At 50.0% G+C, this 27,368-nt stretch overlaps 1 protein-coding gene across 2 annotated transcripts in view; it reads left to right on the forward strand.

Moving 5' to 3' along the window:
* PDIA5 (protein disulfide isomerase family A member 5) overlaps window positions 1-22,023 on the forward strand; it is a 94,627-nt gene extending 72,604 nt beyond the window's left edge. For both annotated transcript variants that reach the window (XM_055260682.2, XM_063630169.1), the window contains exons 12-17: window positions 5,552-5,622; window positions 6,130-6,290; window positions 10,475-10,605; window positions 14,922-14,992; window positions 21,254-21,388; window positions 21,798-22,023. In XM_055260682.2, the coding sequence (XP_055116657.2) occupies window positions 5,552-5,622; window positions 6,130-6,290; window positions 10,475-10,605; window positions 14,922-14,992; window positions 21,254-21,388; window positions 21,798-21,878 (650 nt within the window). In that variant the 3' untranslated portion in view covers window positions 21,879-22,023. The remainder of the gene's footprint in view (window positions 1-5,551; window positions 5,623-6,129; window positions 6,291-10,474; window positions 10,606-14,921; window positions 14,993-21,253; window positions 21,389-21,797) is intronic.
* The last annotated feature ends 5,345 nt before the right edge of the window (window positions 22,024-27,368 follow it).

Below are 27,368 nucleotides of genomic sequence, written 5' to 3' on the forward strand. Positions count from 1 at the left end.
TTTGAGTACAATTAAGAAAACAAAACAGGATATCGGGAGAGAGCATGATAGTATGAGGCGCCTTTGGGATAGGTGGTCAGGGAGGGTCTCCTAGAAGGTGAAATTTGAGTGGAAGCCTGAGTGGCTGATGTAAGGGGTGAGCCGCACGTAGACCTGGGGGAAGATGTTGGTATGTGTGCTCCAGGTGGGGGAAAGAACATGTGCCAGGGTCCTGGGGTATAAATGAGCTTGGTGTGATGGGAGAAGAGAAGGAGAGCCAGAGGCTGCAGTGGAAGTGACCTGAGTTGAGGCTGAAGGTAGGCAGGACTCCGATTGTGTGGGGTCTGTAGCCATAGTAAGTTTGGATTTGAATCTACCTGTGATAGGAAGCCACTGGAAAGTTTTAAGCAAAGGGATTTGATCTGATTGATGTTTTGAAAATATACCCCGGCTGCCTTTAAATATCAGAAGACAGCAATATCACAGTCACAAAGCAACACAAAATTAAATGCCATAGAAATATCTGAATAAGAAGTATTTTGTAATTAGACGAGAAACAGATCATTCGATGGGGCTACAGTGAACTGGGAAGACTCAAAGCAGGGGCCAGAACCAAGGTAGGATTGCGAGGGATTGTCCAGGGTGGATGTTGCCTGTGGAGAGGTCCTATCCATCAGGGCAGGGGCTGGGAGGAAGAGGTGGCAGGTGGTGATGGCCCTGGGGGATTTGTCACTTTGTCTTCCAGAGCCACAATTTCTGGCACTGTAAAACGGACCTACTCAGCTGTGTCATGTGTCTGGTGGGGCTGCTGTGATAAGAGTGTGGAAGCCCAGCACAGACAGTGAGTGCTTTCCTTATAGAGGTGGGGAATTCTGGGAGCTGAGGCTGAAGTCCAGGAGACAGCCACATGTGTGAGCTGCGGAAACTGGAGGTCTCCTGGTATTGACCCCAGCTGGCTTCCCATGTCTGTGGCAGACGTTGCAAGGTGGTCACACCTCCTCTACCCAGTGAGCCAGTTCTCAGACTCAGCCTCTGTCTCAGGCCCACTGCTGATGGAAGCTGGCAGGTGGAATGAAACCCACTTGCCACCCTAACAGGGCAGTGGCGTCAAAGGCCTGGAGCCTGATAAAGGGATGAAGTAAACCTCCCTACCAGCACACAGTGAATTCTCGTCTTCAGGAGTCCTGCCACATCAACTGGGTCACTTTAGAAAGGAACAGTGGTTCTCAGTGAATGGCAATGGCTGGCTTTTCTTTGTCTTCCCTCCCCCGATTCCTACTGCAATCCCACTGTCCATCTTGACCATGGGCCCTGCCAGCAGCTGGCCTGACAGCACCATCCATATCATGGAGGATATGGGGAGAGTGGTCAAGGGAGCCTCTCTTTCCTGCCTCTCCCACTTCCCATGGAGGCCACCCAGGGCCTCACACCTGCATTTCCTGAGGCCTCCCCGTGTGTCCTCCACTATGTGCTGCTGGGCTGAGTCAGTCTGTCTCAGGGCAGTGGACCTTTGGGGACTTTGCATGGACCACTCACGTCTCTCCAGAGCAGGTTGAACTCTCGGGTGATGGACTCACAGCCACAGGAAAGTCTCTGAGCTTCCTTCTCCTGCAGTTTGTTCATGCAGAGTGAGCCTCCTCACTCTGCCCCAGTCAGGGGAGGTCAGCCTGAGAGCAGGAGAGTGGGGGGCTCACCTTGGTGCAGGGAGCAGCAGCCTGGGGGTGCCTCAGGGGCGGGGAGATCCCTTTAAGAGCTGTAGAACTTTTTCATCCTGACCATGGCCTCAAAGGTTAGTTTACTCCACTCTATTTTAGTGAGAAACAAAAAAATAATTTTTTAATCTTAATATACCTCATATTAAGTCAGTAGAATCTTCTGCAGATTATTCCATTTACTCCTGACGTGTGGGCCAGTGTGGAAAGACATCTGAGCCTGGGCCCCTGTGCATCAGCTCTCTGTGTTCTTCCGCTTCGCCTCCCATTGGAAAGTGATTGGCTTGGAGTCCGGTGGCCTCCTTTGTCCTGGGCTCCTAACCCCAGTTCTGTGAGCAAGTTCAGGGAGTCCAGGATCCCTCTGGAATTGTACATACATGTGGAGTATATGCATCAGTGTGGGGAAGGGGAGGAGAGGCTTTTGTGACAGTCTCAAGAATGTCAGTGCCCGGGAAGCGCAGACTCCTGCCCCAGCTCTCCCTGGTCCCTCTTGGAGTTCTTCTTCCTCTCACTGCTGAGGTGGGGGCTGCTGCCTAGAGGGAGCAGCCTGCCTGCTGTCCCCACTGGATCGCGGGCTGCACGTGTCCCATTGGGAGCAGGCTCAGGGAAATACAAATAGCACTGCATGCTTTTATGTTTCAGGTTCATCCTATTAAATGGGCTTTCGTGGTTGCCCCTGGGAATCTGCATGTAATCGGTGTATAAAATTGTTTCCGTGGGGAAAACAAACAGCCAACTTACCAAAACAACCCTTTTGTGACTGGATTATTTAGGTAACACATGGCTTGTGATGATGCTAAATGTTCACTTCTGGAAAGTGATATTCTTGTCATTCAAAATAATGATGACCTTGATACCTCTACAGCTCATGATGGGGGGATCCCAAGTGGGGTCTAGTTAGACTGTGAACACCCAAAGTCGTCTAACCCTGTGTGCATTTTTCTGGAAGAAGGGTTTACCACTTTGATCATGATCTCCACAATGTCTGACTGCAGGGGACATTAAGAATATCTGCTGTGGAGAACCAGGCCAGGAACAGCCAGGCTGCCCTGCCCAGCCCAGGGGCAGCCTCTGGGGGGCTGAGCTCAGCAGTCCCAGAGGAGCCCTTAGGAGCACTTCTGGGGCTGTGTGCCTTGCTCAGCCCTGGCAGCAGAATTCTGCACTGCTGAATTGAGCGTGGGGACGTCCTCATTTCTCTGAGGCTGCCCCTGCCCTCCTGACTGGGCCCTCTGTCCTCTGTCTCTAACTTGCCCCCATGTGTCCTTTGATCTGCCACCTTCAGGAGGTCTTCTCAAGCCCCTGGTCACCCCAGGAGTTGTCTACTAATTATTTAATTAGGTCTCTTCTTGCTGACCAGTAAATATTTTCGTGTATCTATTAAATGGTGATCCTTTTGCTTCATGGGGAGGTACAAGGTAAAATAACCTCAGGTCCCACCTTTAGAGAGTCACCATCTGGGGCCGGGCACGGTGGCTCGCGCCTGTAATCTTAGCACTTTGGGAGGCTGAGGTGGGTGGATCATGAGGTCAGGAGATCGAGACCATCCTGGCTAACACAGTGAAAACCCGTCTCTACTAAAAATACAAAAAATTAGCCGGGTGTGGTGGCACACGCCTGTAGTCCCAGCTACTCAGGAGGCTGAGGCAGGAGAATCACTTGAACCCAGGAGGCAGAGGTTGCAGTGAGCTGACATCACGCGCGACTGTACTCCAGCCTGGGTGACAAAGTGAGACTCCATCTCAAAAAAAAAGAGCCACTGTCTGGTACCTAGAGCCCAGCATGATGAGTGTGTAGTGTGGGTACAATATGTAATAGGGCTGCAAGCAGCTGCCGGCTCCCCTGGGGCTGCCAGGGCAGGTGAGGAGTGCTCTTCCTCTGGTTCATCCCTTGAAGGCATCATGTGTGCCACTATATTCCCCTCTGGACCAAAGACCATGGTCCTCTCTGTCATTATCCTGGAAGATTCTAAGGGCTGATGCCTTTTCTACCCTTTCTTCTGCATCATAGCCCAACAAGAGTAGGGAGGTCCCTAGATAATGGCAGCAGAGGTGCCTGTATACTTCTTCTTGTGGAGCCACCCAGTTGAGGGTTAGCAGTGTCTGTCTTCCTCGGATCCACCTGGGAAGAGCCGACATGTTGGTGTGGCTAAGCACTGTAGCCACTCCCTGGGCTGCATTCCATGAGGGTCAGTGCCCTTGACCGAGTCATGTCTCTAGTGCTCTGTCCAGAGGAGGAGCTTGACAACACTGCCTGGGAGCTCAAGGATCAGTTTGGTTTTCTGTTATCAGTTAAGTGGGGAGTAGCCACTCCAGGGTCCCTTGTCCCTGGGAGGGACAGGGTGAGGATGAGCTGAGGAAGCCAGGTATAGGCAGGAGTGAAATGGAGAAATTGAGAACAAGACAGGTTCATGTCTCACCTGGAGCTGAGTTCTGCAGAAATGGCCTTGGAGGAGGAGACAGGAGCTTTCATCCCTGTTGGGTGCTCAGCTGGAGGCAGGAAAGCCGATTCCATAACTCAGTGGGAGGTCTCCTCTGATTATACTGTTTGACTTTCTGTCTTGCTTTCTTCTTGTCTTTCTTTTTCCTAACAATCAGTAGTAGAATTATAGCTTTCTCAGCTCCCACACAGTAGCACACCCCTGAGAAGGTTGAGTCACGACCTGTCATCCACTGATCCTGGTTAATGCATGGTCCCCGCACAGGCAGGCTCACCTTCTGAGCAGCCTCCAGCCTGAGGCAGTCTGCAGACCCCTCACCTCCCAGTCCCTCCAGCATCAGAGGCCAAAAAGTACTCTTTCTATTAAAATGAAAACAATGTACAAATGTCGAGGTCTGTCGTCTACACAAAGTGCTTAATTTCTTTTTAATGCATCAAATTTTATTATTTCTGACATCTTACTGTGTTCATGTGGCTGTAAGAAAAGGATGGAGCAGGCCGGGTCCGGTGGCTCACGCTTGTAATCCCAGCACTTTGGGAGGCCAAGGTGGGCGGATCACGAGGTCAGGAGATAGAGACCATCCTGGCTAACACAGTGAAACCCCATCTCTATTTAAAAATTACAAAAAAAATTAGCTGGGCGTGGTGGCGGGCACCTGTGTTCCCAGCTACACAGGAGGCTGAGGCAGGAGAATGGCGTGAACCCAGGAGGTGGAGCTTGCAGTGAGCAGAGATGCACCACTGCACTCCAGCCTGGGCGACAGAGCAAGACTCCGTCTCAAAAAAAAAAAAAAAGAAAAGGACAGAGCAGTTTCTATCCCAAAAAAATCCCATCATGTCATATGGGGACAATTGGAATGTAATTATGTCCCATACTTATGCTTCTGTGAATTTTTATGCCCAGCTCAAGGCCTCAGACTGCCTTCTGTCCAGAGAAGATGATGATGGTGATCACAGCATGGTGCCACAACCTACACGCTGCCTGCAGCTTGGGCCTCCCACCAGATTGGTTGGGTTTTCAACCCAGCTCTGTGACCCATGGCTGTGTATATAGCCTTGGGCAGTCACCGCCCTCTTGGTGCCTCAATTATCTAATCCATAGAATGGAGATAATGTCAGTTCCTACTTTGTGGGGCAGTTATGGGGCTGTAAAGCACTGGTCAGTACCTGGCACCCCAGGGCTACATACATGTTGCCCGTATTGTTTATGCAGTTGTTTTATTTTTGTGTCTGGGGTACCTTCCCGCTACCCCAACCCACTTCTGGTGGATTAAGCAAAATATTTCTTTTCTTTGGGCTGGTGCTGCTGCTGCTTTTTTCTGGTGTCTGGGAATGGGGCTGAGTTGCCTTACAGAGGCGGCACAGGGGAGCATCCCGAGGGCCTCTGTGCCATAAGAATGGTTTCTCTTGATCTCTCCCCACAGGGTGTGGCCACTGTAAGAAAATGAAGCCGGAGTTTGAGAAGGCAGCAGAAGCCCTCCATGGAGAAGCAGATGTAAGCTTCCTTTCCTTCCCCCGCACCGTTCTCTTTGAAAGAATCACTGACAGGTGGAATCATTATGACTTTCCCCTGCAAGCCCTGCTGCAGCTCCCGTGGCCCCTGGAGGCCAGCAGTACCTCCGTGTGCCCAAGTAGAATGTCTTAGACAGATGGGATCCTAGAGGTGGGCAGAAGGACTACTGGGCCATGTTCCCGTGCCCGTCCAGGTGACCTCTGCCTGCTCCCTCTTTTCTCTGGGACCCTGGCTAACGGGAACAGGTGCCAATCTACTCAACGTGGGTGGTGGGGCAGATTCAAAAGCCTCATCTCAGCTCATAAATGAGAAATGATGGCCATGCCAGTGTTCAGTTGTTCCCTGGGGTATGGGAGCCCACCGGGCTAGCCACCCCAGTTAAATTCTGGCAGGTCCAGGATGGGTTGTGGGGGCAGCGTCTGGGCTCCTGTGTTCCACCAGCACCACATCTGAGGCTGTAATGCATGGTTGGCCTTTCCCCCATCCCAGAGCTCTGGTGTCCTTGCAGCTGTCGATGCCACTGTCAACAAGGCCCTGGCAGAAAGATTCCACATCTCAGAGTTTCCTACGTTGAAGTATTTTAAGAATGGAGAGAAATACGCAGTGCCCGTGCTCAGGACAAAGAAGAAGTTTCTCGAGTGGATGCAAAAGTAAGTGTTACGATCTCAATAGCACATCCTAACTGCCGGCTGGCGGCCCCTGGAGACCACCTTGAGGAGGTGAAGTAAACTTTATGGTCAATGTCCTGGGCTCAGGCCCATAGGAGTCAAGACGGATCTGACTTCCTCAACCCTAAAACCACCCTTTATGTGCTGATCACGTGTCCTGATCAGGTCACTGCTGGCAGTCCTTCTGGACGCAGCTTCATCAACGCACTAAACTTGTGTTGCTTTTTCTCTGTCTCAGCCTCCTTAGGTCCAGGTCTTATTGTCTGCATTTTATTCCATTCCCTTTGAATAAATGAAGGAGACACAACTCCTCATAGCCAGAGCTAGACTCATTTCGTCCAGGTTTGCTAGTTGTTGGCTGGGCCTCCAGTAATGTCCACAGGGCAGGCTGTGGTGGTTTACAGCTGCGGATAAAGATTTTGAAGAGCCCCCTCAGCCTGTGTATTAGTTTGCTAGTGTTGCCATAACAAAGTAACAGACCAGGTGGCTCAACAATATAATATAACAATATAACAGAAGTTTGTTTTCTTACAATTTTGTTTTGTTTTGTTTTGAGACAGTCTCACTCAGTCACCCAGGCTGGAGGCACGATCTCGGCTCACTGCAACCTCCACCTCCCAGGTTCAAGCGATTCTCCTGCCTCAGCCTCCCAGGTAGCTGGGATTACAGGCATATGCCACCATGCCTGGCTAATTTTTTGTATTTTTAGTAGAGGTGGAGTTTCACCGTGTTGCCCAGGCTGGTCTCGAACTCCTGAGCTCAAGTGATCCACCCACCTCAGCCTCCCAAAGTGCCAGGATTACAGGCATGAGCCACCGTGTGCAGCCTATTTTCTTACAATTTTGGAGGCTAGAAATCAGAGATCAAGATGTTGGCAGGGTTGGTTTCTTCTGAGGCCCCTCCCTTTGGCCATCTTCTGCCTGTGACTTCCCGTGGCCACCCCTCTATATGTATCTGTGACCTAATCTGCTCTTCTTATAAGGACACCAGTCATGTTGGATGAGAGCCCACCCTAATGACCTCGTCTTAACTGAATTATCCCTTTAAAGGGATAAATTATCCCTTTAAAGGGATAAATTATCCCTTTAAAGGGATAAATTATCCCTTTAAAGGGATAAATTATCCCTTTAAAGGGATAATTTATCTCCAGATATAGTCACATTCTGAGATAATGGGGGTCAGGACACCAACATATGAATTAGAGGGAGACATAGTTGAACCTATACGGTCTGAGCTACTTTGTTAGGACATTGGTCAGATATGAGGTGTTTATTTAAAGCACAGACTCTGAGACTCTTTGATTCAGGAAGTGTGAATGGGACCGTCAGCCATGGTGTTCTGAGAAACACCAGCTTGTGAAATGGCAGCAAAGTTGCAACTAGATTCAGGGGAGGCCTCTGGCAAGAGGTGAATGGACTGGTGAGATCCTGGCCTCAGCTTCTCCCACTTTGTCCTGCTCGTCCACTGGAACAATTTGGAAAGTAGCCAGGCCTTTGTCTTAGGGACCAGAGGAAAACGATGGTTTGCCTCTGAAAGGGAAAAGGTGCTTGCTCACCCCTCAAGGCCTTCTGGTGTCTGAAGCAAGTGGCTTGTTCACACCCACTTTTCCAGCCTTGCTGTGGTGCCAGGTGTCACGAGAAGTCCACAATCAGTCATAAAAATAGCGTCAACCTTTTTTTTTTTAAGACGGTCTCACTCTGTTGCTGAGGCTGGAGTACAATGGCGCCATCCCAGCTCACTGTAGCCTCTGGGAAGGACTGGGTGGAGTGGGGGTTCACTGGGAAGGACTGGGTGGGTCAGGGGATCTGGCCAGGTCCCTGTGATGCTTGGACTTGTGGTTAGAGAGCTGAGGGAACCCAGAGTGTTGATCATCACTAATCAGTGCTCCAGAGTCTTGGCCACAAACAGCGAGCATGAGGGGCCTCCGTCCTTTCTGTGTGCCGCTGCTGCTACTGAGAGCCTGAAAAGCACTCAGGCTAAGTGCTTTCAGGTTTAAGTACTTTCTTAAGTGCTTTTAGGTCAAGAGCATGGGCTTTGGAGTCTGAGAGACCTGGGCTCAGATCGTGACCCTGAGCCATTTATTTGACACCTCTAAGCCCCAGTTTCCTATCTGTAAGATGGAGACAGTAATTTCCCCATAGGCTTGTCTAGGGAATTAAATGAGACTCTTGTGAAAAGTGCTCAGCACAGGACGTAATGTGGAAGTACTCAAAAAAGTTGAAGCTGGCCAGGCACGGTGGCTTATGGCTGTAATCCTAGCACTTTGGGAAGCAGAGACAGGAGGATCTCTTGAGTTCAGGAGTTCAAGACCAGCCTGGGCAACATAGCAAGACCTCACCTCTACTGAAAATCAAAAAAATTACCTGGGCATGGTGGTGTGCGCCTATAGTCCCAGCACTTTGGGAATCTGAGGTGGGAGGATTGCTTGAACCCAGAAAGTTGAGGCTACAGTGAGCTGGGATGGCGCCATTGTACTCCAGCCTCAGCAACAGAGTGAGACCCTGTCTTAAAAAAAATAATAATAAGGTTGAAGCTATTTTTATGACTGATTGTGGACTTCTCATGACTGAGAGTATCAATACATAAGTGATCACAGCAGCCAGCCTTTGCAGAATGCTCTCCTATCTCTTGCTCCATTTCATCCTCAAGTCCTACTGAGGCCAGAGTTTTTATTCCTATTTCATTGGTGAAGAAACTTAGGTTCAGAGAGGTTAAGGGCCCTATCCAGGGACAAATAGTAGTTCTTCTGGGCACTTGGAGGGGATCCTTCAGGTGGAGTGTGAACAGCCGATGGTTCGGGGGTGGAGAACTGAGGCTCGTCACCCAGAAGCAGGGCGAGCAGACAGCACCAGGCAAGGTGGATGGCATTTACAGGCAGGTGCATAGGCTGCCGGGCTGTGGGTAACTGAGATGCGCCTGCCAGCAGGCCAGCATGGGGAGGTAGCGTTCAGGGAAAAGGCAGAGCAGAAAGGTCAGATGAGTGGTGACAGCCATGGAACCAGAGAAGCTGGAGGACAAAACAGGGAGGAAGGCTGGGAGGGGCCCGTCTTAGTCACCAGCAAGGAGACTGGTTTGGGAGGAGTAGGGAAGAGTAATGTGTTCTAAGTCATGGTGGATTTGAGGTCACAATGGGATCTCCAGCTGGAAATGCCTGAAAAACACCTGGAAATAAGGGGCTTGGATGAAAGGTGAGGCCTTAAGTTCTCCTTGGCCATGGAAATCACTGAAGCCATGCAGAGGAATGAGATATTTGAGAATTGCAAGGGCTCAGAATAGAACTGGAAGCAGAGAGAGGGCTGCACTCAGCTGGTACAGGGACTGTGGCACAAGCTCAGCGGGAGATGTGGCAGTGTGGGTGCAGCCCTCTCCCCAGAAATACTCCTCCAAGAAGGGGAGTTGGGTTACAGAGAGGGGAGCAGGGGAGCAAAGGCTATTGCGAGACCCTGGAGATCCATTCTTGCATGAGGCAGAGTGGAGGGACCCAGTGGACAGCAAGAGACTGAGAAGCAATAACATTTATCCAATGCCTGGCATTTATTAGAGCATCTAGGCTCTCAGTAAATATTAGTTCCTTGACTGAGTAGATACTTTACATACATTCTCTGCTCTTCATAAAGATCCCATTGTCCTCATTTAACAGAAAAGAAAATGGAGGCTTAGAGGGGTTTAGTAACTTACCTAAGGTTGCACAGCTGGTAAGTCATCTGGACTTGAACCCAGGCCCGCCTCACTCCTTGGCCCATGCTCTCCACGCTCTCCACCAGAACAGAAGCTGAGAGCCAGAAGATAATGAACGATCATGCAGGGTCCTAGAGGGGGCAGGAAGGAGTGGCCTGGGAGCCCAAGCAGAGGTGGCTCTATGCCCTTGTCAAGGAGGTCGTGGCCCACAACTAGGGCGTCTCCTTTGCCCTAAAATGGGGTCAAGTCTTCCATATTTTACAAAATGGCTCCTTAATGGGCTCCTCAGAGGGAATCAGGGAAGGTCTTTGCTGGTGGCACAGATTTGTTTGTGTTTAAACTGCGGTTTTAAAATGAAATTTTAGAAGGATTGTAGTGGTTTCTTCATGCATGTTCCCCTGAGTGGTTGGGACATTGAGGGTGGATTTCTTTGCCCATCTAAAAATCTCTCCTTATGGCTGCCTCCCCCCTCCCCTGGCTTCTTGCAGCCCTGAGGCCCCTCCGCCCCCAGAGCCCACATGGGAAGAGCAGCAGACAAGCGTGTTGCACCTGGTGGGGGACAACTTCCGGGAGACCCTGAAGAAGAAGAAACACACCTTGGTCATATTCTACGCCCCTTGTAAGTAGCTTGGGTGCTCACTGAGTGGCACGGTAAGAGGGGTTTGGCCCCACCAAACCAAGAAGACCCGCACACCCACCCCAGGGACCAAGGCAGCCGCTGATGGATCCCAGGGTCATCTCCATTATGCACCAGGCTCTCCAATTTTATTCCAGGCTGAGAGGTCCTTCAAATCCAGGGCCTCCTTTTGTCAGCCTTGTCACGCTCTCCTTCCTTTGGGGCAGCCTTTCTCGTGTCTGTCCTAGAGCCCTCTGCCTCTGTGCTGGCCCCCTCTTGTCCCTGGACTCCTCCATGCCCCTGTCCCCTACCTGCACACTTCCCACCCCTCAGCTGCCCCTGCCCCCTCTTCCTCCTCCAGACACTGACTTATCTTCGGCATCTTGGAACCCCCTCCCTCTGCCCTTCCAGATGGCTCTGGAGCTGTGGCATAGGCACAGCCACATTCGCTCCTGAGCTCCTGTGCTGTGCTCGTTTTAATCAGAGCTTAAGCTGAGGAAGTGACACGTCTGCCGACATTGGCGTCGGTGACCTCAGGTTTCTGTGTATTCCCATTTTGAAGTTGTTAATTGATACTTACAATGTAAGGTTCTTAGAATTTCCCACCTCTGCTGCCCTTCTCTCTCTCCCCCAGGTTACAGCTCAGCTTAATGGAGTGAGGATAATAAAAGCTGCAGTCTACAGAGAAGCCAGGCAGCTCCATCTAGCCATAAACCCGCTCAGTTGTAGCCGGCCCTCCTGTTGGCTCCCCCCTTTCAAGTGTCAGTAATCTGTGGAGTCTCTGTGTTCTCAGGGTCTGAGAGGGGCCGCCACAGCCTCAGCGCCTCCCTGAGGCAGCCTCCCTGCCCATCTCTTTCTGCCTTTCCTTCTCAGAGTGGGACTTGGCCTCTCCCAGTCCCTTAGAGAGCCTCCGGCTGTCCTCTTCGGTCTGTAGAGTGTGCCCAGAAGCCTGAAAATTTTGGGGAGCTGACATCTTCCTTCTGGTATTGGGGCATGGAGGACTGAGCCTTGCCCAAGGCCATGGGGCAAGTTAGTGGCAGGCCCCTCCCGCAGCCTGGATGGCTCTCTCTCTGTCACAGGCACAGTCCAGAGAGTGAGAGTGTTTTCAGCAGCAAGTGAGAACCTGGCTGCAGGAGTGGGAGCCCTTGACCAGACGAAATACTTTCCCCCAGACCTCTTGACCAGAGCCCAGTGCTTCCTCTGCCTCTCTTCAGCTCCTCCCTGACTGAGGGGCCTTCATAGTAGACATAAGCCCCCCGCCACCCCGACCCTGGCTGCTGGGGCAGACAGGTGCTTGAATCCCCAGGGAATCTGGGAGAGACTCTTACCCTTTTGGGCTGCCAAAGATCTACAACTCCTTCTTCCTTCCTTCCTTCCTGCCTGCCTGCCTGCCTGCCTTCCTGCCTTCCTTCCTTCCTGCCTTCCTTCCTTCCTGCCTGCTTTCCTTCCTGCCTGCTTTCCTTCCTGCCTTCCTTTCTGCCTTCCTTCCTTCCTGCCTTCCTGCCTGCCTGCCTTCCCGCCTGCCTTCCCGCCTGCCTTCCTGCCTGTCTTCCATCTATCCATCAAATATCAGCTCTGTGCTGTGCAGTGTCTAGGGCCCAGGGTACAAGGGAGGGAGACATGTCCCTGCCAGGCCTTGAGGGGCTCACTGTCTACCCTGACAAAACTCTAAATGCAATCCATCCAGGGCAGGGTCACTGAGTGACTCAACCTCTGGCAGAGGGCTTGGTCCTTAGAGTTTCTTCATCTCTCTTACTGTGTTTTTCTGTCCCTAAACCTTGCCCCAGGGACATACGTCTTTATCAGTGGGTTACAGGGGGAAGACTTTCCAAGGACAAAAAAGATATATCTTTTGACTTTTTAATAATGAAAGTAATACCTATTTTTATATATAAATATAGCATATACTATATACTTTTTATATATGGAGGATCTAAATACTACAGAAATGTCAAATAGCACAGTCAAATGCCTGATAGAGGTCTATCAGGCCCACACATCCCTGCACCCCTTCTAGCTGCCTCACCCCAACATCTTACCTCCCCTCACATCTCTCCACCTCCCATATCCCTTCTCCCACCATGTCTGCCCCCACATCCTGTCTCCCCAGCTTCTGCACAGCTCTTCCTCCTGCTATTTCATTGTTCCCTTTACGCTGAATGGTCTGGTCATGGTGACTGCCCTTCTCAGACCAGCTTGGTGGAGTCTCTAGAACTGCAGTTGTCCAGCCTGTCCTCAGTCTTTGTTCCTCTTTCCCTGCTCTGGGAGGCGTCTTTGGTTTTCTGCTACACAGAGGCAGTGCCTTTTTTTTTTTTTTTTAAGCCCACATTAAAAAAAAAATCATCCACATCTGGCCCTCCTGACACCTCTTGGAAGCGTCTTCATGCACTTTCTGAAACAGCCCTCCCTCGCATTATTCATTGGCCCTGCTCTTTCTTTTGGTAATGAGAAAATTAGATGCAACAGAAGGCCATTAATCTGAGGCCTAGATATTTTAAATTGATGGTAACAGGAATTTACACTAGGCTGACAGTTACCTTTAGACTTTCAATGAACAAAGAGGTTAAAAAGGAAAAATTAATAGTGAAACCAGGTTTTGAGGAAGGGGGGTGGTTATTTTCAGCCAGCCTAATGCTATTATGGGCATACGCCACAGACAAGGGGCCTGCAGCTGCCTGCAGGAGCTGTCTGTGACGTACCTTGTTAACCAGTAGATTGCGCTCTTTAAGTGCTTTGAAAATTTTATAACATCATCCCTTTATAGTGTGACATTTTCATGAATTTGAGCTATTTTTCTTTCTGTTGTGTCAAATTAGTGAAATGTCACTTGTAATTGCCATTTTAGGCTATTAAAAAATTATCCAGTCTCTGCCATGAGCTAGGCTATGCTAGGCACATTGCTAAGCTGTGCTTGTCTCATTTCTGATATAACCCATCACTGGCCCAGGTCTCTTCTGCTCCTTCTGCATGAGACTTGGCAAATCCCTCTACACCCCCACCCCCCATAACCCCCCACAATGCTCTGGGCCAGCTGGCCACTCTGCCAGCCAGGCCATGTGGGTGGTCCTGCTCATCTCAGGACTGGCTCAAGGACTAAATTCAGATTAAACTTGTAGCTTAGCCTTAATTTGGTTTCACAAAACCCTTTGAAATGCCAGTCATTATTATCTTATTTTAAAAAGGAGAAAGTAGATGAGCAGAGCCGTTTCTGTTCCCACCGTGGCCTCTCTGCCTTCCTGAGGCTGAGGGAGTCCAGCTGACGTAGGAGGTGTGGGCTGGAGCCTCCCCTTGCTCAGGGAAACCCTCCCCTCAGAGCCCTTCTGCGCCCTGGGCAGTTCTGTTCACCAGTGACTGGAAAAGGGCTGAGAGAGGAGGGGGGTTTGGGTTCTGATCTGTTAGTGCTGAGGGAAGGGCTGGATCAGCCTGCAGCTTCCTGGGCTCACCAGGACAGGAGGAGAAAGTGGTCCCCACAGAGGTCCCTACCCTGCTTCTGAGACACTGAGGTCAGAGTTGGGGCTCAGGATGATGCCCGGAACAAGAGACAGATGCTGGAGGTAGGGGCCCCAGTATAGCTCAAAAGACCTTAGGCTGCTCTGACAAGCCTTCTCCCTGGGACAGGGAACATCAAGGGACCTGAGGACTGCCTGGTGACTTCCTGTAGCTTTTCTCCCTCTTACCCCGACCATGGCCTTCCTGCTCCTGGCTTTGACGTTCTGGTTATTGTAGAGCAAAGGGAAAGGGTAGATGGAGACCTGGGGACCAGGGCCTGATTTGGCTGCTCACAGTCTGGGCTGGGTGGAGGTTGCTAGGAACACAGAAGTTAGCAGCAAACTATGACCAGTGGGTGCATAGTGGGTGCCCTGAAATCCCCCCACCCTGCATTTCCCAATGCCACTTCCTCTCAGTCAGGAAATGGAGAGATTTGCTATTGTCCCTGGAGCAAGAGAAGATTGTAGCAGGCTCTGAGAATCCTGTGCCTTCCTCTTTAAGCCCAAAGCTACCTCTGCCCCCAAGATCAGGCTGTTCCTTGTCCTCTGTGGAAGGAGCAGAACTAGACTGCGGTGACCATTGCACCCCAGCCTGGGCAGGAGCATATGATGCTTGTGACAGGGACTCCTACCAGTCCCCCCTACCAATAGATCAGACATGGGTGGGAGGTGGTTAGAGTGGCAAGGTTGACAAAAGGACCCTGACAGTGTGGCGGGCAGTGGTGGGGCTCCTGGAGAGCCCTCTCTGGAGCTTTCAGGAAGGGCCTCTGGCCCTGCAGCCTCCCTGCACATGCATCACTGTCCTGTGTGCTCTCCTCCCCTCTCACACAGGGTGCCCACACTGTAAGAAGGTCATTCCGCACTTTACTGCTGCTGCTGATGCCTTCAAAGATGACCGAAAGGTAAGGATAGCGCTCTTCATCTCTTGATCTGCCTCCAGCTAATTCCTACACCTTCCTTCTTGTCATTCAGGTCCCTTCCCCAAACAGGGGCAGGTCAACTAAGACCTGTAAACAGGGAATTCCTTGGGAACCAGGACATTCTCTTTATAAGGAAGATAGGGCAGGCTGGATTTATGCTGCAAAATCAACTAAAAGGGATACGCTGAACCGTTCCAGCACTTACTTGGAGGAGAGCGTTGGTTAAAAGGGTCATCTGTTTACTTTTTTAGTGCTTGAACCTTTTTACTGTAGGATTGTCATCATGCATTACTTATATAATTAAAAATCAAATTTAAAAATCCAACAAAAGTGAACTGGCGGATGCCGTGGTGGAGGAGAGCAAGGCTATGTCGGTGGAGCCTTGCCCTGCCTAAGTGAAAGACTCCTGCAGCTGCCGACTGATGAAGCATAAAATTAACCAGCTAGAGCTGCAGATTGGATTAGAGTGCAGGGCTGCCAGGCACGTCCCCCAGGCGCATCCCTCCAGGCAGCTGGTGCAGTGGAGGCTGCTGCTGGGAGAGGGCTTGTGGGGCAGGGAAACACCCCTGAATTCGGGGAAGTGTGATTGACTGCCAGGCTTCGAGTTCCCTTCTCATCCATGCCAGGCGGAGCGCTGGTGCAGAGGACTGCAAAGATTCCTCCCAGCCCTGAGACTCAGTCATGGGAACCTCTGGCCTAACAGGCCCTAGAAGCTGGCAGTCATGTGGGATCCGCATTCACACACACCCAAACCCAGAGTCACGTGCAGGGGTGCCTTATTTTCCTGGGTGGAATCCCAGGTGGGGCCAGGGTAGGCTGGAGGGAACCAAGGCCAGGCATAAGCTGAGCATAGAGTCCTAGATGATAAACAGGCCAAGCAGGCCTAGACGGAGGTTCAGCCGAGGCAGGGAAGGGGAGCTGGTATTAGCGGAGCAGCACTCACGAGCAGAGTCAGATGACCATCCCGGGCTGGGTGGGCAGGGCTTGCAGTTTTGATCAAGGCCAACAAAAGGTCAGGCCTGAAGGTACCATCCAGACCTTGTGCGAGCAGAGATACAGGTGCTAGGATCACCTTAACAGGCCCAGAGAGAGTGGCAGAGATGGGGTGATGAGAACTTTACAGGGACATAAAGCCAAAAGAAGCCAGGCTGGGGACAGGCCCATGTAGGGAGAGTGGGGATAAACTGGGGACCTGATTCCCACCTAGACCCAGAGCCCGGGACTCTCAGGAGTCAGGAGGTCCCATTCTTACCCACAAGCCCTGGCTGCGGCTTTGAGGCACTGCTCACCCCCACCAGAAGGGAGTACAAGGACCAGAAGCGTTTTCTCCTCTGCCTGCCCCTTTCCCTGCACTGAGTGGGGTGTGGCAGCGGGGGCTTCCTTCCCATGTCCATGTCCCTCATTGTCCCCACCCACTGTGCACAGCACAGGGTGGTTGCTCCTGCTTGGCGGATATCCAGCATGGCCTACGCTGCCAGTCCACAGGACTGGAATAGTTGCCACTCTGCATCGACATCCATCACACCCCACCCAGAATGCTGGGTGCTCTGGGCAGCAGGAGAAAGGCCGAGGTGTGCCATCTCCCTGACCCACTGGACACTCAGGTCTCCACAGGCCCCAGGAGAGCTGTGAGGGTCCTGAGGCATGACTGGCACACGGAGCCTGGGCTTGCCCTCCCAGCCATGCTGGGGAGTATGGTGTCAGGGTGTGTGGTCCAGCTGAGGCACCTAAGGGGCTGGGGAAACCCTGAAGGGGCAGCCCCATTGACGTGACCCCTTTCTGTCCACTAGACCGCCGCCGAGGCTGTCCTGTGGCCTGACCCACATCAGTGCGGGTGAGGCCAGACTTGCCAGGCCTCCAGAGGGCAGCTGAGAGCCCACGTCTCCTCTTCCCATTCCCCCTCCACTGCTAGACGGGGGCCCATTTCCTTGATGTTCCCCTCCACTTAGACACTGACACACCTTTGCTTGATTGTCTTAGGCCAGTGGTGTTGTGGCCTTTTCCTGGGTTCAATCCCCCTGTCTCTTATTGCCTCTGTCTCTCCTTTCAGCTTCCTTTATTCCAAGCCAGGGATCACCCTCACTTGCGTTCAGGAATGCACTTCATAACCTCTCTGTCCGAGGCAGGTGGCCTGCCTGGGTTTCCTGGAGGTTACATTCATGACATCAGGGAAGCCAGCCATCTGGCCTGGGGGGCTGAACTTACTGGTGCCCACTCTGTGCTCCAGGCATGGCACCGTGACTACTGGGTCCCATCCTACAACTATCAGGTCAGAGTCTCTGGGGAATGGTGCTGGAAATTTGTGGTTTTTGAGAGCTGGCTCTTGTGCTGGCCACAGGCTGGTGTGTGGGGACTGTTGGCCTGTCCCCTCTCCCTTTACTCGTGAGGGATCCAGGCCCAGAAAGGAGCTGTGTCCCTTGCCCAGGAATGCCCAGCAGGTCACTGACAGCCAGAACTGGGTCTCCTGACACCCCAAGCTGCCATTTCTTAGTTGGAATTGTGGGGTTTTTCCACCCAGAAGCCAGCCCCTGTTCCTTTCCCAATCAATATGCAGTTGGTTGTTCACTTCCATTTTCATAGCCCAAGTCAATATTAGCTCCTGCAGAGATTTATTTTACTGAATCAATAAAGCTGTGTGTGGCAGCTCATATTTTAGCCGGGGAGCCTCCACCCCCTCCCAGGATCTTACTTGGGGACTTTATCAGTTGGCACGCTGGTGGAGAAAGGACTGCAAAGTGTTAGTGTTGGAATAGATGGTGTTATTGAAGGGGCAAGGCAGACAGGACCTGTGGTGGGCTGGCAAGCAGGTGGGGGGCTCACCTTTCACTGCACGTCAAGGTGTGCAGCCTGGGGGTGGTGTGGGGCCAGGCGTGAAGGTCACCCTTAGAGGGAGGCCCTGAGGTAGTGGGGGCCCCACCTCTGCAATGGGCCCACTTCACCGCTGGAATCTGGCCATGACGTGTAGGTCCTCCTGTTTATGAGGCTGGCTACTGCCTTTTCTGAGCGAAAGCTCCCTGAGGACAGAGACCTCATTTGTCCTTGAACTCCACACAGTCATGAAACCTTAGACCTGTGTAAATGTTGACTAGATGAACAATATAACATATTTGATATTTACTGAGAGTTCTTCTTCCACTGAAAGCATTTCTTACATCATGTTGTCCTTATAATAGCTTGCTCAACTAGGTATTGTTACAGTGCTCGTATTGCTGAAGAGGTGATTGAATCTTAGAGAGATCATATGCTAGTTTCTCAGTGGGAGAGGGGCAGAGTGAGAATCGCAAACAGGCATTGTCAGAGTTTGAGTTCTCCCAGAAGCAGACCCTGCTCCTCGGCTCATATGCAGGGAATTTATTTGGGAAGTGATCTCAGGAAGTTCAGAGAGGATCCTGGAAGTGAGACATGAAAGGGGAGGAACCAAAGCAGGTGTTTTATGGGCAGATGACTGTATGAGTCACCAAGGCTCAGTCCCACAGGAGACCTCACCAGGAAACATGACACAGAGCTGTTCCACTCAAAGGCCAAAGAAGCCAAGGTCCTTGTTCTAGACCCCCATCTGTCATTGGCCATTACGTCCAGCTCCTTGAGGCTGGGAGGATGCTCTGAGGCTGAGAGTAGCAGGTGCTGTGGCAAGGGCTGGTCCGAGGGGATGTGGCAGGACACTAGCAGTGTGTGCCCCAGGATTTGTACCAACCACCATAGAAAAAATTGAGAAATCGTAGGTGTTCTGTGTTGCAGGTGATCAGTGCAAATCTTGAGTTGGGTGTAAGGGGGCAGGCATTTAGGTGAAATTTCAATAGCTGAGAAGAGCTTTATTCGCTGCCTTCTTTCCAAAGAGTCTAAGCTGCTGCCTTTGGGGAGGACGCATTTGTCTCCTCTTCTGTGGAAACTGCGCGTGGATTCGCCTTTGCAGCTAGAAGTTGCATTCCATGTGTGCGGCTGGCAGCTAGTTTAGGTAATTCAGAACAAGTATACATTTCTAATTTAGTAGATTTATAAAACCATACACTATGTTTCCAACAGCTCCGGGGCATGTATACAAATTAAATTCATAATTTAAAGCAGATGCAGGGAGAGCAGCAGCCCGGAACCATGTTCGTCCAGCACTTTCACAGCGGAGCAGCAGCTCCTGGCCCGGGTTGGACATAGGGCCTCAGCCGCTGGCTGCACGGAAGGAAAGTATGTGGATGCCCGTGTCCCTGGGCAGGGCACCATAGCACCTGCCCTGAGAAATGGAACCCCACAATTTGGCCAGGGGAGCATCTGCCTCATGTTTTTAAATAATAAAGTGCTTTAGAGGTGGGCTGGGATTATCAGAAGTGCATAGGGGTCAGTCTGGTGGCCTGAGTGAATTGGGCTCCAGGGGATGCTGGGGAAGGTACATTTAGCCTACCTGAAGGACAGCTGCCTCTCCGCCCAGCCAGTTGTTGCCTATGAGACTGCAGGGTAAGTGCCATCAAGTCTTCTGACTTCAAAAGACAAGCTGGAAAGCCAAATTGTTACATCAAATCTTCTGGCTCCATTTCTATGTTGGAGCTAATTCGGATTTATTTTTTTGTTGTTGTTAAATTCAATGTGGGCCAAATAGAAGAGGACTGAGAGCCAGATACAGATTGCAGGCAGCAAGTTTGTAAACTCCATTTTAAAAGTCTCACCATATAGAATGTTACATAGCTGAAGAGTAGAAGGGAAGCGTGAGGGTGAGGGGGGTGAGGGTGGCACCTGGTGGCCAGGGGAGGCCGCACCTCACTCTGCTCTCCAGCTATCCATCTCGCAGCTCACCTGGGCATGAGGGACATGATGAGTAAATGTGGCCATGGGGGCCCGCAGGACTCTCCTACCTGGAAAGGGGCCTTTGTCCAAATGCAAATAACCATCAACCAAAGAACTGTGTGAATCATGGTTATTCAACAATTTTAAATTATCTTATTGAATCACCCTCTTTTAATTTCTTCGAAGCATTCATTGAGCTCTATCTAAAATGATCTAATTTGTCATACAGCAGACACTTGATAACTGGACTTTGTCAAGGTCAATGTTGTTCCCCCAGCATCTAGAACAGGCTTGGCACACGGCAGGGTTTCAGTGCGTGTTGCCTGGTGGCAGGACTCCCTCTCATGGGAATCTGCCCCATCTTCCGTAACACCTCTGTACTGGGTATGGCCATTGAGGACCCCTTCTCCAGCTTCCCTGGTGTATGACCCTCAACAGGAAACAAGTTCCCATTTCTGCTTTATACTCTCTTCTTATGAAAAAACAACAAATGATGAGGAAAAGCTACCCAGCATGTGGAATTTGCTAGATGGTCAAGCAGAGGCCAGTGGCCAATGTGGGAACCACTTTCTGACCAAACATTCTGATGGCTTTACTCATGCGGGGCTCCTCCAGTTTCCAGATGTGCTTCCCTGGTCTCCTCCTCTTCCAGTCTTGGCTCGGATGGTGAATCGTACAGAGCACCTTTGCCCCACTCATCTGGCACCTGGACCACCTCCCTCATCCCTCACATCACACCGTGTTGGAATTGTCCCTTTATCCAACCCCTGCCCAGACACTGAGCCCCTAAGTGGGGACAGAGCTTGTATATGGGGTCGGAAGAAGTGACTGTAATAGCAGCTGACATTTCCTGACCATGAATCCGGTGCCAGGTTCTGTGCTCATTGGCCTCACTTGAATTCTTTTATTCAGTCTTCACAATATCCTGATAGCCTAGATACTGTTATTATCCCCATTTTACAGCTGAAAAAAATGAGGCACCAAGAGGCTGGGTCATTTTCCTTAAGTCTTAATGTCCAGGCAAACCAAGAGTGCACTTGGGGAACTTGACTTGAAAGCTCTTGCTCTTAACCTTGGCACTACACTGTCCCCCCAAGCTAATGTTCCGGAAGTATTAGTTGAGAAATGATTAAATCCTGCAGTCCCTTACAGAGAGCACCACAGAACCTGTGGTGTTTACAAATGCTTGCAAGTCATCATTTCCTTTACGATCGTCATACTCTTGATTTTAAAGGACAGTCTGAAGGTACTCCAGGCCGAGTCCCCTAACCTTACCCATCTGGAAATTGAAAACAAGCACCATCAGTCTCCAAGGAGCCCTGAACTGGGAGTGCTTTGGTTCAGTTCCTACCTGCCACTGAGGAGAAAACAGAGCGGGCCTGTGACGTGGACTAGATGTGCAATCTGTGTTGTGGGGTCCAGGCCTCAGCCTGGGGACACCCTGTGCCAACTCTCTACCTTGCCCCCTAGATCGCCTGTGCCGCTGTTGACTGTGTCAAAGACAAGAACCAAGACCTGTGCCAGCAGGAGGCCGTCAAGGGCTACCCCACTTTCCACTACTACCACTATGGGAAGTTCGCAGAAAAGTATGACAGCGACCGCACGGTAAGTGGGGGAGAGGCGTCTGCCCAGAGCTCGCTCTGCTGATGGGCAGGGGAACTTCCACTGAGGAGGGGCAGCATCCCAGAAACCGCGGAAGTCAGCTGGAACACTGCACTGAGAGGCCCAGGCCCTGGGCCTGGCTGAGACTTGACATTGTTGGAGGAGAGTCCCAAGGGGTTGTCACAGATGTCCTGTTCCCAGAGCCAGGCTGGACTCCAGATGTCGAGGGTTTTCTCACTTGCTGGTCAGGGCTGGTGCAAACATGCAGACCCTCTCCACCTTGCAGAAGTCTGCCCACCTCTCCCTGTCAAAGGAGTGACCCCCTGGAGGGGCTGGGGTGTGAGGAGAGAGAGTGCACAGCCGGCTCAGGGATTAAAGCTCTTTCTCTCTCTCTCTTCCCACTTCCCTGCAGGAATTGGGATTTACCAATTATATTCGAGCCCTCCGGGAGGGAGACCATGAAAGACTAGGGAAAAAGAAGGAAGAGTTATAATTCCTGCCTCAGAAAAAGCTTTTCCATTACACTGTGAATGATACCTGTTTTGTTGTTTCTGAATTTCCACATGTTCTGAAGACAAAGTTTTTTATAGCCACTTATGGCCATTTTGTACAATTTTGAAATAAAATTAAACCATTTATTTGGTGGTATGGTTTATTTTCGTGGAGCCTGTACTAACAAAGGTGGATACTCACATCCTCCTCATTCCACCACCTCTGCTGGGAGGTACAGAGCTGTGCTCCAGTGCCCCATCTGCATGGAGGTGACTCCTGAGGGTGCCGGCCCCCTGTCAGTCATTTGAGAGCAGGACAGGGAAGCTGGACCGCAGAATATCCTGCTGGAAAATGACAAGCTAATGAGAGGAAATACGCCAAGAAGATCAATGACTTCGGGAGGCTAAGGTGGGAGGATCACTTGAAGCCAGGTGTTCAAGACCAGCCTGGGAAACATTATGAGACCTCATTTCTACAGAAAATAAAGTTGCTGGGCATAGGGGTACATGCCTGTAGTCCCAGCTACTTGTAAGGCTGGGAAGGGAAGATTGCTTGAGCCCAGGAGTTCAAGGCTACAATGATCTCTGATCGCATGACTACTCCAGCCTAGCTAGAAAGCAAGACCTGTCTCGAAAATAGAAAAAGAAAAAGAAAGAAAGAAAAAAGATGATCAGGGAAATTGGGATGCTGAAGCAAATGGTAACCAAACACTAGCTTCTTCTGGATCATTGTGGTTTCAGTATTGGTGTGTTTCCTCTGTGTGTGTTTTCCTGGAACTTACTTAGGTATTTATCTTTCTCCAGCTATTTGTCTTCTCTTCCTCTCTCCGTTCCCTCCCCGATCTCCCTTTAAAGAAAATTAAGTTGCCGCTTCAGGGGCATGAATGGAGTGGGGCAAGGGGGTCTCTGTGCCAGCTGCTTGCTGTGCACCCCAGCTGGAAGGGATGGTATGTTCTCGAGGTGCAGATGTTAGATCTGCTCACCAGCCCCCACCACCAACCACAATAACCCCAAATCTTTAGGCCACATTTTCCATGGATGGGTGCCTCGCTCGGCCTCCTGCCTGTGTACGTCTCTTTTTTGACCCACCTTTCCAGTGAGTCCTCCTGCTTTCTGCATGCCTGTGTGACTGACACCCAGCCCTGTGCGCAGCAGTGCGGTCAAGAGCCTGAGCACAGCAGTAACATGTTTTGTCTGCTCGGTGGTATTTCTCCATGGACAGCAGAGCGGCCTTGCTCTAGCGTCTTGTCTTTAGTTATAAATAGCGGTCCTAGAGTTGGATTTCTCCAGTAGTTCAGGGGGGCGTTGCTTAAGCTGCAGTACTTGGAGGCACGCTCTGGTGGCCTTGATGGGGACTTGGCCTGCAGGAACAGCCCTCCTTTCCTGGACCCAGCTCCCTCCCTCCTGGCCTAAGTCCTTCCTGCTGATAAATCTGCTGAGAGGAGGACAAAGCCTCCAAGTTCTTCACAGCTGTTTTGACGATGGTGCCACTGTGGGTGGTTTCATTAAGGGAAATCAGGGTTTTGAGAGCCCTTGTTCTGTGCAGTTCTCCAACTTTCCAATTGACCCTCTGGCCAGTTCAGCCCTTCTCTTTTCCCCTAAGCACCCACTTCCTTGGCAGTAGCCCCTGGACTTCCCCCAAGGATTGGATATGAAAGACGGAAGCATACATTTAGACGTCATTGAAACACAGTTACTGAGTCCCTTCGTGTTGGGGACCATGAACATCTTACAAGGTGTCATTCAATCCTGATACAGGTGTTTACCATTCTAGCATGTGTGTGTGTCTGGACATGGGTCTCCTTCGTTATTTGGAGTATTTGTAGGGGGAACATATATGCTTGTGTTTTCAAAAGAGGTTTTTTTTTTTTGTTTGTTTGTTTGTTTGTTTTTTTACTGCGCCTTTTAAATAATAACCTCACAAGAGCCACTTCCCGGCTGAGGACCACTAGTGCCCACCTGCGAGGTACAGCACTTACTTTCTGGCCATTCCACAGCCTCAAAGTTCAGATTTTCCTGGCCTAGCTTCTGTATGAAGACTTAAAAACATGAAATATTGTCAATTATAGATTTAAAAAATTTTTTTAACGCATCATGAAATGGAATCCTCTTCACATCCCTGTTCATTGACTTTGGGCATGACCTCAGCAAATTCATCGCAGCTCTGGGCAGCTGCCCCTGCAGACAGAACTCCCTTCCTCCACTCTCCCCCACCTAATACATCACACACACACACACACACACACACACACACACACACACTGACTCCACTCGCCCCCACCTAATACATCACACACATACACACACACTCTCACTCCACTCGCCCCCACCTAATACATCACACACACACACACACACACACACTCACTCCACTCGCCCCCACCTAATACATCACACACACACACACACACACACACACACACACACACACACACACCCTACCGCGATTCTGGGAACTCTGTGCAGATCAAGCCAGTACTGTGGCATCCGGGTTAGTTCTACTCCCAGTCGCCGTGCTTGGTTCTTTGGGGTTTCACTGATGTTTAGTACAGACCTCCTCCCACTCCCCGACTGCAGGGCTTGCCATCACCCTTCTCTGTTCCCCTGGATCCTGCGTTGCAGGCTGATTTCTCTGCAGGAAGTATGTGAGTTAGGGGAGAACTGATCCCCATCTTTATTCTGGCGCCCCTTGCCCAGCAGTGAGTCCCCATCACCACCTAACTGGAGCCTTCAGAGCAGGACCCCGACTCTTCTTACCTTCCTCATGCTGCTCCCTCCCCTTCTAGAGGTGTTTGGCCTCCAGGAGCTGTTCTGCGCCAGGCACTGGAAGGTGATGCTTCCAGGTTCAGAAACTGGTTTGCTCCACCACAACATAAGAAGATGTGGAATCTCATCTGGAAAGCATCAGGCCCTCTTAGGAAGACAAAGCCTATGTTCAGGGGTTACATCACCTGCCCACATCACATGGAATAATACAGGTGCCAGCCCTGCCCGCAGGAGGCTCCCAGTTTGAGAGTGAGTGCGCATTGCTGCTCAGAGCCAAACTCTGTGCATTGTGCTCTTACTGTTTCCCATTCTTTATTGTTGACTAGAAGAAGGAAGCTAATATTCTTAAGCTACCTATCAAAACCAAATTACGCTTATGGTCCCACCAAATATATGTCACCTCCAAAATCCTCTATTTTAGGCCTGTGTTATCCGATAGCCATTAGCCACATATGAGTATTGAGTACTTGAAATTTGGCTACTGCAGCTGAGTGAAGGTATGTCTATGCCTCTTTATATTGTGGTAAAATATACATAGCACACAATTTACCATTTTAATCATTTTTAGGGGTACAATTCAATGGCACTAAGTACATTTGCACTGTTGTCCAACCATCATTACTATCCATCTCTAGAAATTTTTCATCAACCCAAACTGAAACTCCATAACTGTTAAAGAATAACTCTCCATTCCCCACTCCTCCTAGCCCTGGTAACCACTATTCTACTTTCTGTCTCTATGAATTCTACTATTCTAGGAACCTCATATAAGCAAAAATCATATATCCTTTTGTATCTGGCATATTTCACTTAGCACACTGTTTTCAAGGTTCATTCTTGAAAGTATGTAGCATGTATTAGAATCTCATACCTTTTTTAAGGCTGAATAATATTCCACTGTATGTACATACCATATTTTGTTTACCCATTCATCCATCAGTGGACATTTGGGTCAGTTTCACCTTTTGACTGTTGTGAAGAATGCTGCTGTGAACATAGATGTACAAGTAAATACCTCTGTGACATCCCATTTTCAATTCTTTTGAAGGTGGAATTACTGGGTCATCTGGTAACTCTATTTTTAATTTTTTGAGGAATGGACAGACCATTTTACACAGTGGCTGCACCATTCTGCGTTCCCACCAGCAAGGCACGAGGTTCCAATTTCTCTTCATCCTTGCCAACAGTTATTTTCTGGTTTGGTTTCATTTATAATAGTAGCCATCCTAATGGGTGTGAAGTGGCATCTCGTTGTGGTTTTGAAATGCGTTTCCCTAATGATTAGTGATTTTGAGCATCTTTTTTTATTTTTATTTTTATTTTTTGAGACAGAGCCTCACTCTGTCATCCAAGCTGGAGTGCCATGGTGCCATCTTGGCTGACTGCCACTTCCGCCTCCCAGGTTCAAGTGATTATCATGCCTCAGCCTTCTGAGTAGCTGGGATTATAGGTGCCTGCCACCACACCTGGCTGATTTTTGTATTCTTAATAGAGACGGGGTTTCACCATGTTGGTCAGGCTGGTCTTGAACTCCTGACCTCAAATGATCTGCCCACCTCAGCGTCCCAAAGTGCTGGGATTACAGGTGTGAGCCACCTCACCCAGCCTTGAGCATCTTTTCATATGTTTATTTTCCATTTCTATCTTATTTGGAGAATAAGATATTCTCTTATTCTCTTTAAGTTGTTGCCCATTTTCACATTGGATCATTTGGTTTTGTGTTGTTCCCTTGTAGGAGTTATTTATACATTCTGGATATTAATCCCTTATCTGACATATAATTTGCAAATATTTTATCATGTTCTGTGAGTTGTCTTTTCACTCCCTTGATAATGTCCTTTCATGCACAAAACTTTTAATTTTTATAAAGTCCACTTTATCTTTTCCTTTGTTGGCAGTCTTTGGGTGTTATGTCCAAGAAATCATTGCCAAATTCAATGCCCTGCAGCTTTCTTCCTACATTTTCCTCTAGAAGTTTTATAGTTTTAGCTCTGAAGTTTAAGTTTTTTATTCATTTGGAGTTAATTTTTATGTATAGTGTAAGGTAAGGGTCCAACTTTATTGTTTTATAAAATATATATAACTTAAGATTTACCATTTTAACTATTTTTGAGTATACAATTCAGTGGCACTGATATCAGTTTTGTTGTTCGAGTCTTAACAATAAAATAATGGGAAACAGTAAGAGCACAATGCACAGAGTTTGGTTCTGACCAGCAATGCCCAGTCACCCTCTAAGAGCCTCCTCTGGGCAGGGCTGGCGCCTGTGTTATTCCATGTGATGTGGGCAGGTCATGTAACCCCTGAGCATAGGCTTTGTCTTCCTAAGAGGGCCTGATGCTTTCCAGATGAGATTCCATATCTTCTTATGTTGTGGTGGAGCAAACCAGTTTATGAACCCAGAAGCATCACCTTCCCATGCCTGGCACAGAACAGTCCCTGGAAGCCAAACACCTCTAGGCAACATACATAACACTTTATGTTATGTGTATTTTACATAACATAATGGATATCCAGGCCGGGCGCATTGGCTCACGCCTGTAATCCCAGCACTTTGGGAGGCCGAGGTGGGCGGATCACCTAAGGTGAGGAGTTAGAGACCAGCCTGGCCAACATGGTGAAACCCTGTCTCTACTAAAACTATAAAAATTAGCTGGGCATGGTGGCGGGCACCTGTAATCCCAGCTACTTGGGAGGCTAAGGCAGGAGAATTGCTTGAACCCAGA

This window comes from Symphalangus syndactylus, chromosome 21 (genome assembly GCF_028878055.3).
Source record: "Symphalangus syndactylus isolate Jambi chromosome 21, NHGRI_mSymSyn1-v2.1_pri, whole genome shotgun sequence".
NCBI lineage: Eukaryota > Metazoa > Chordata > Mammalia > Primates > Hylobatidae > Symphalangus > Symphalangus syndactylus.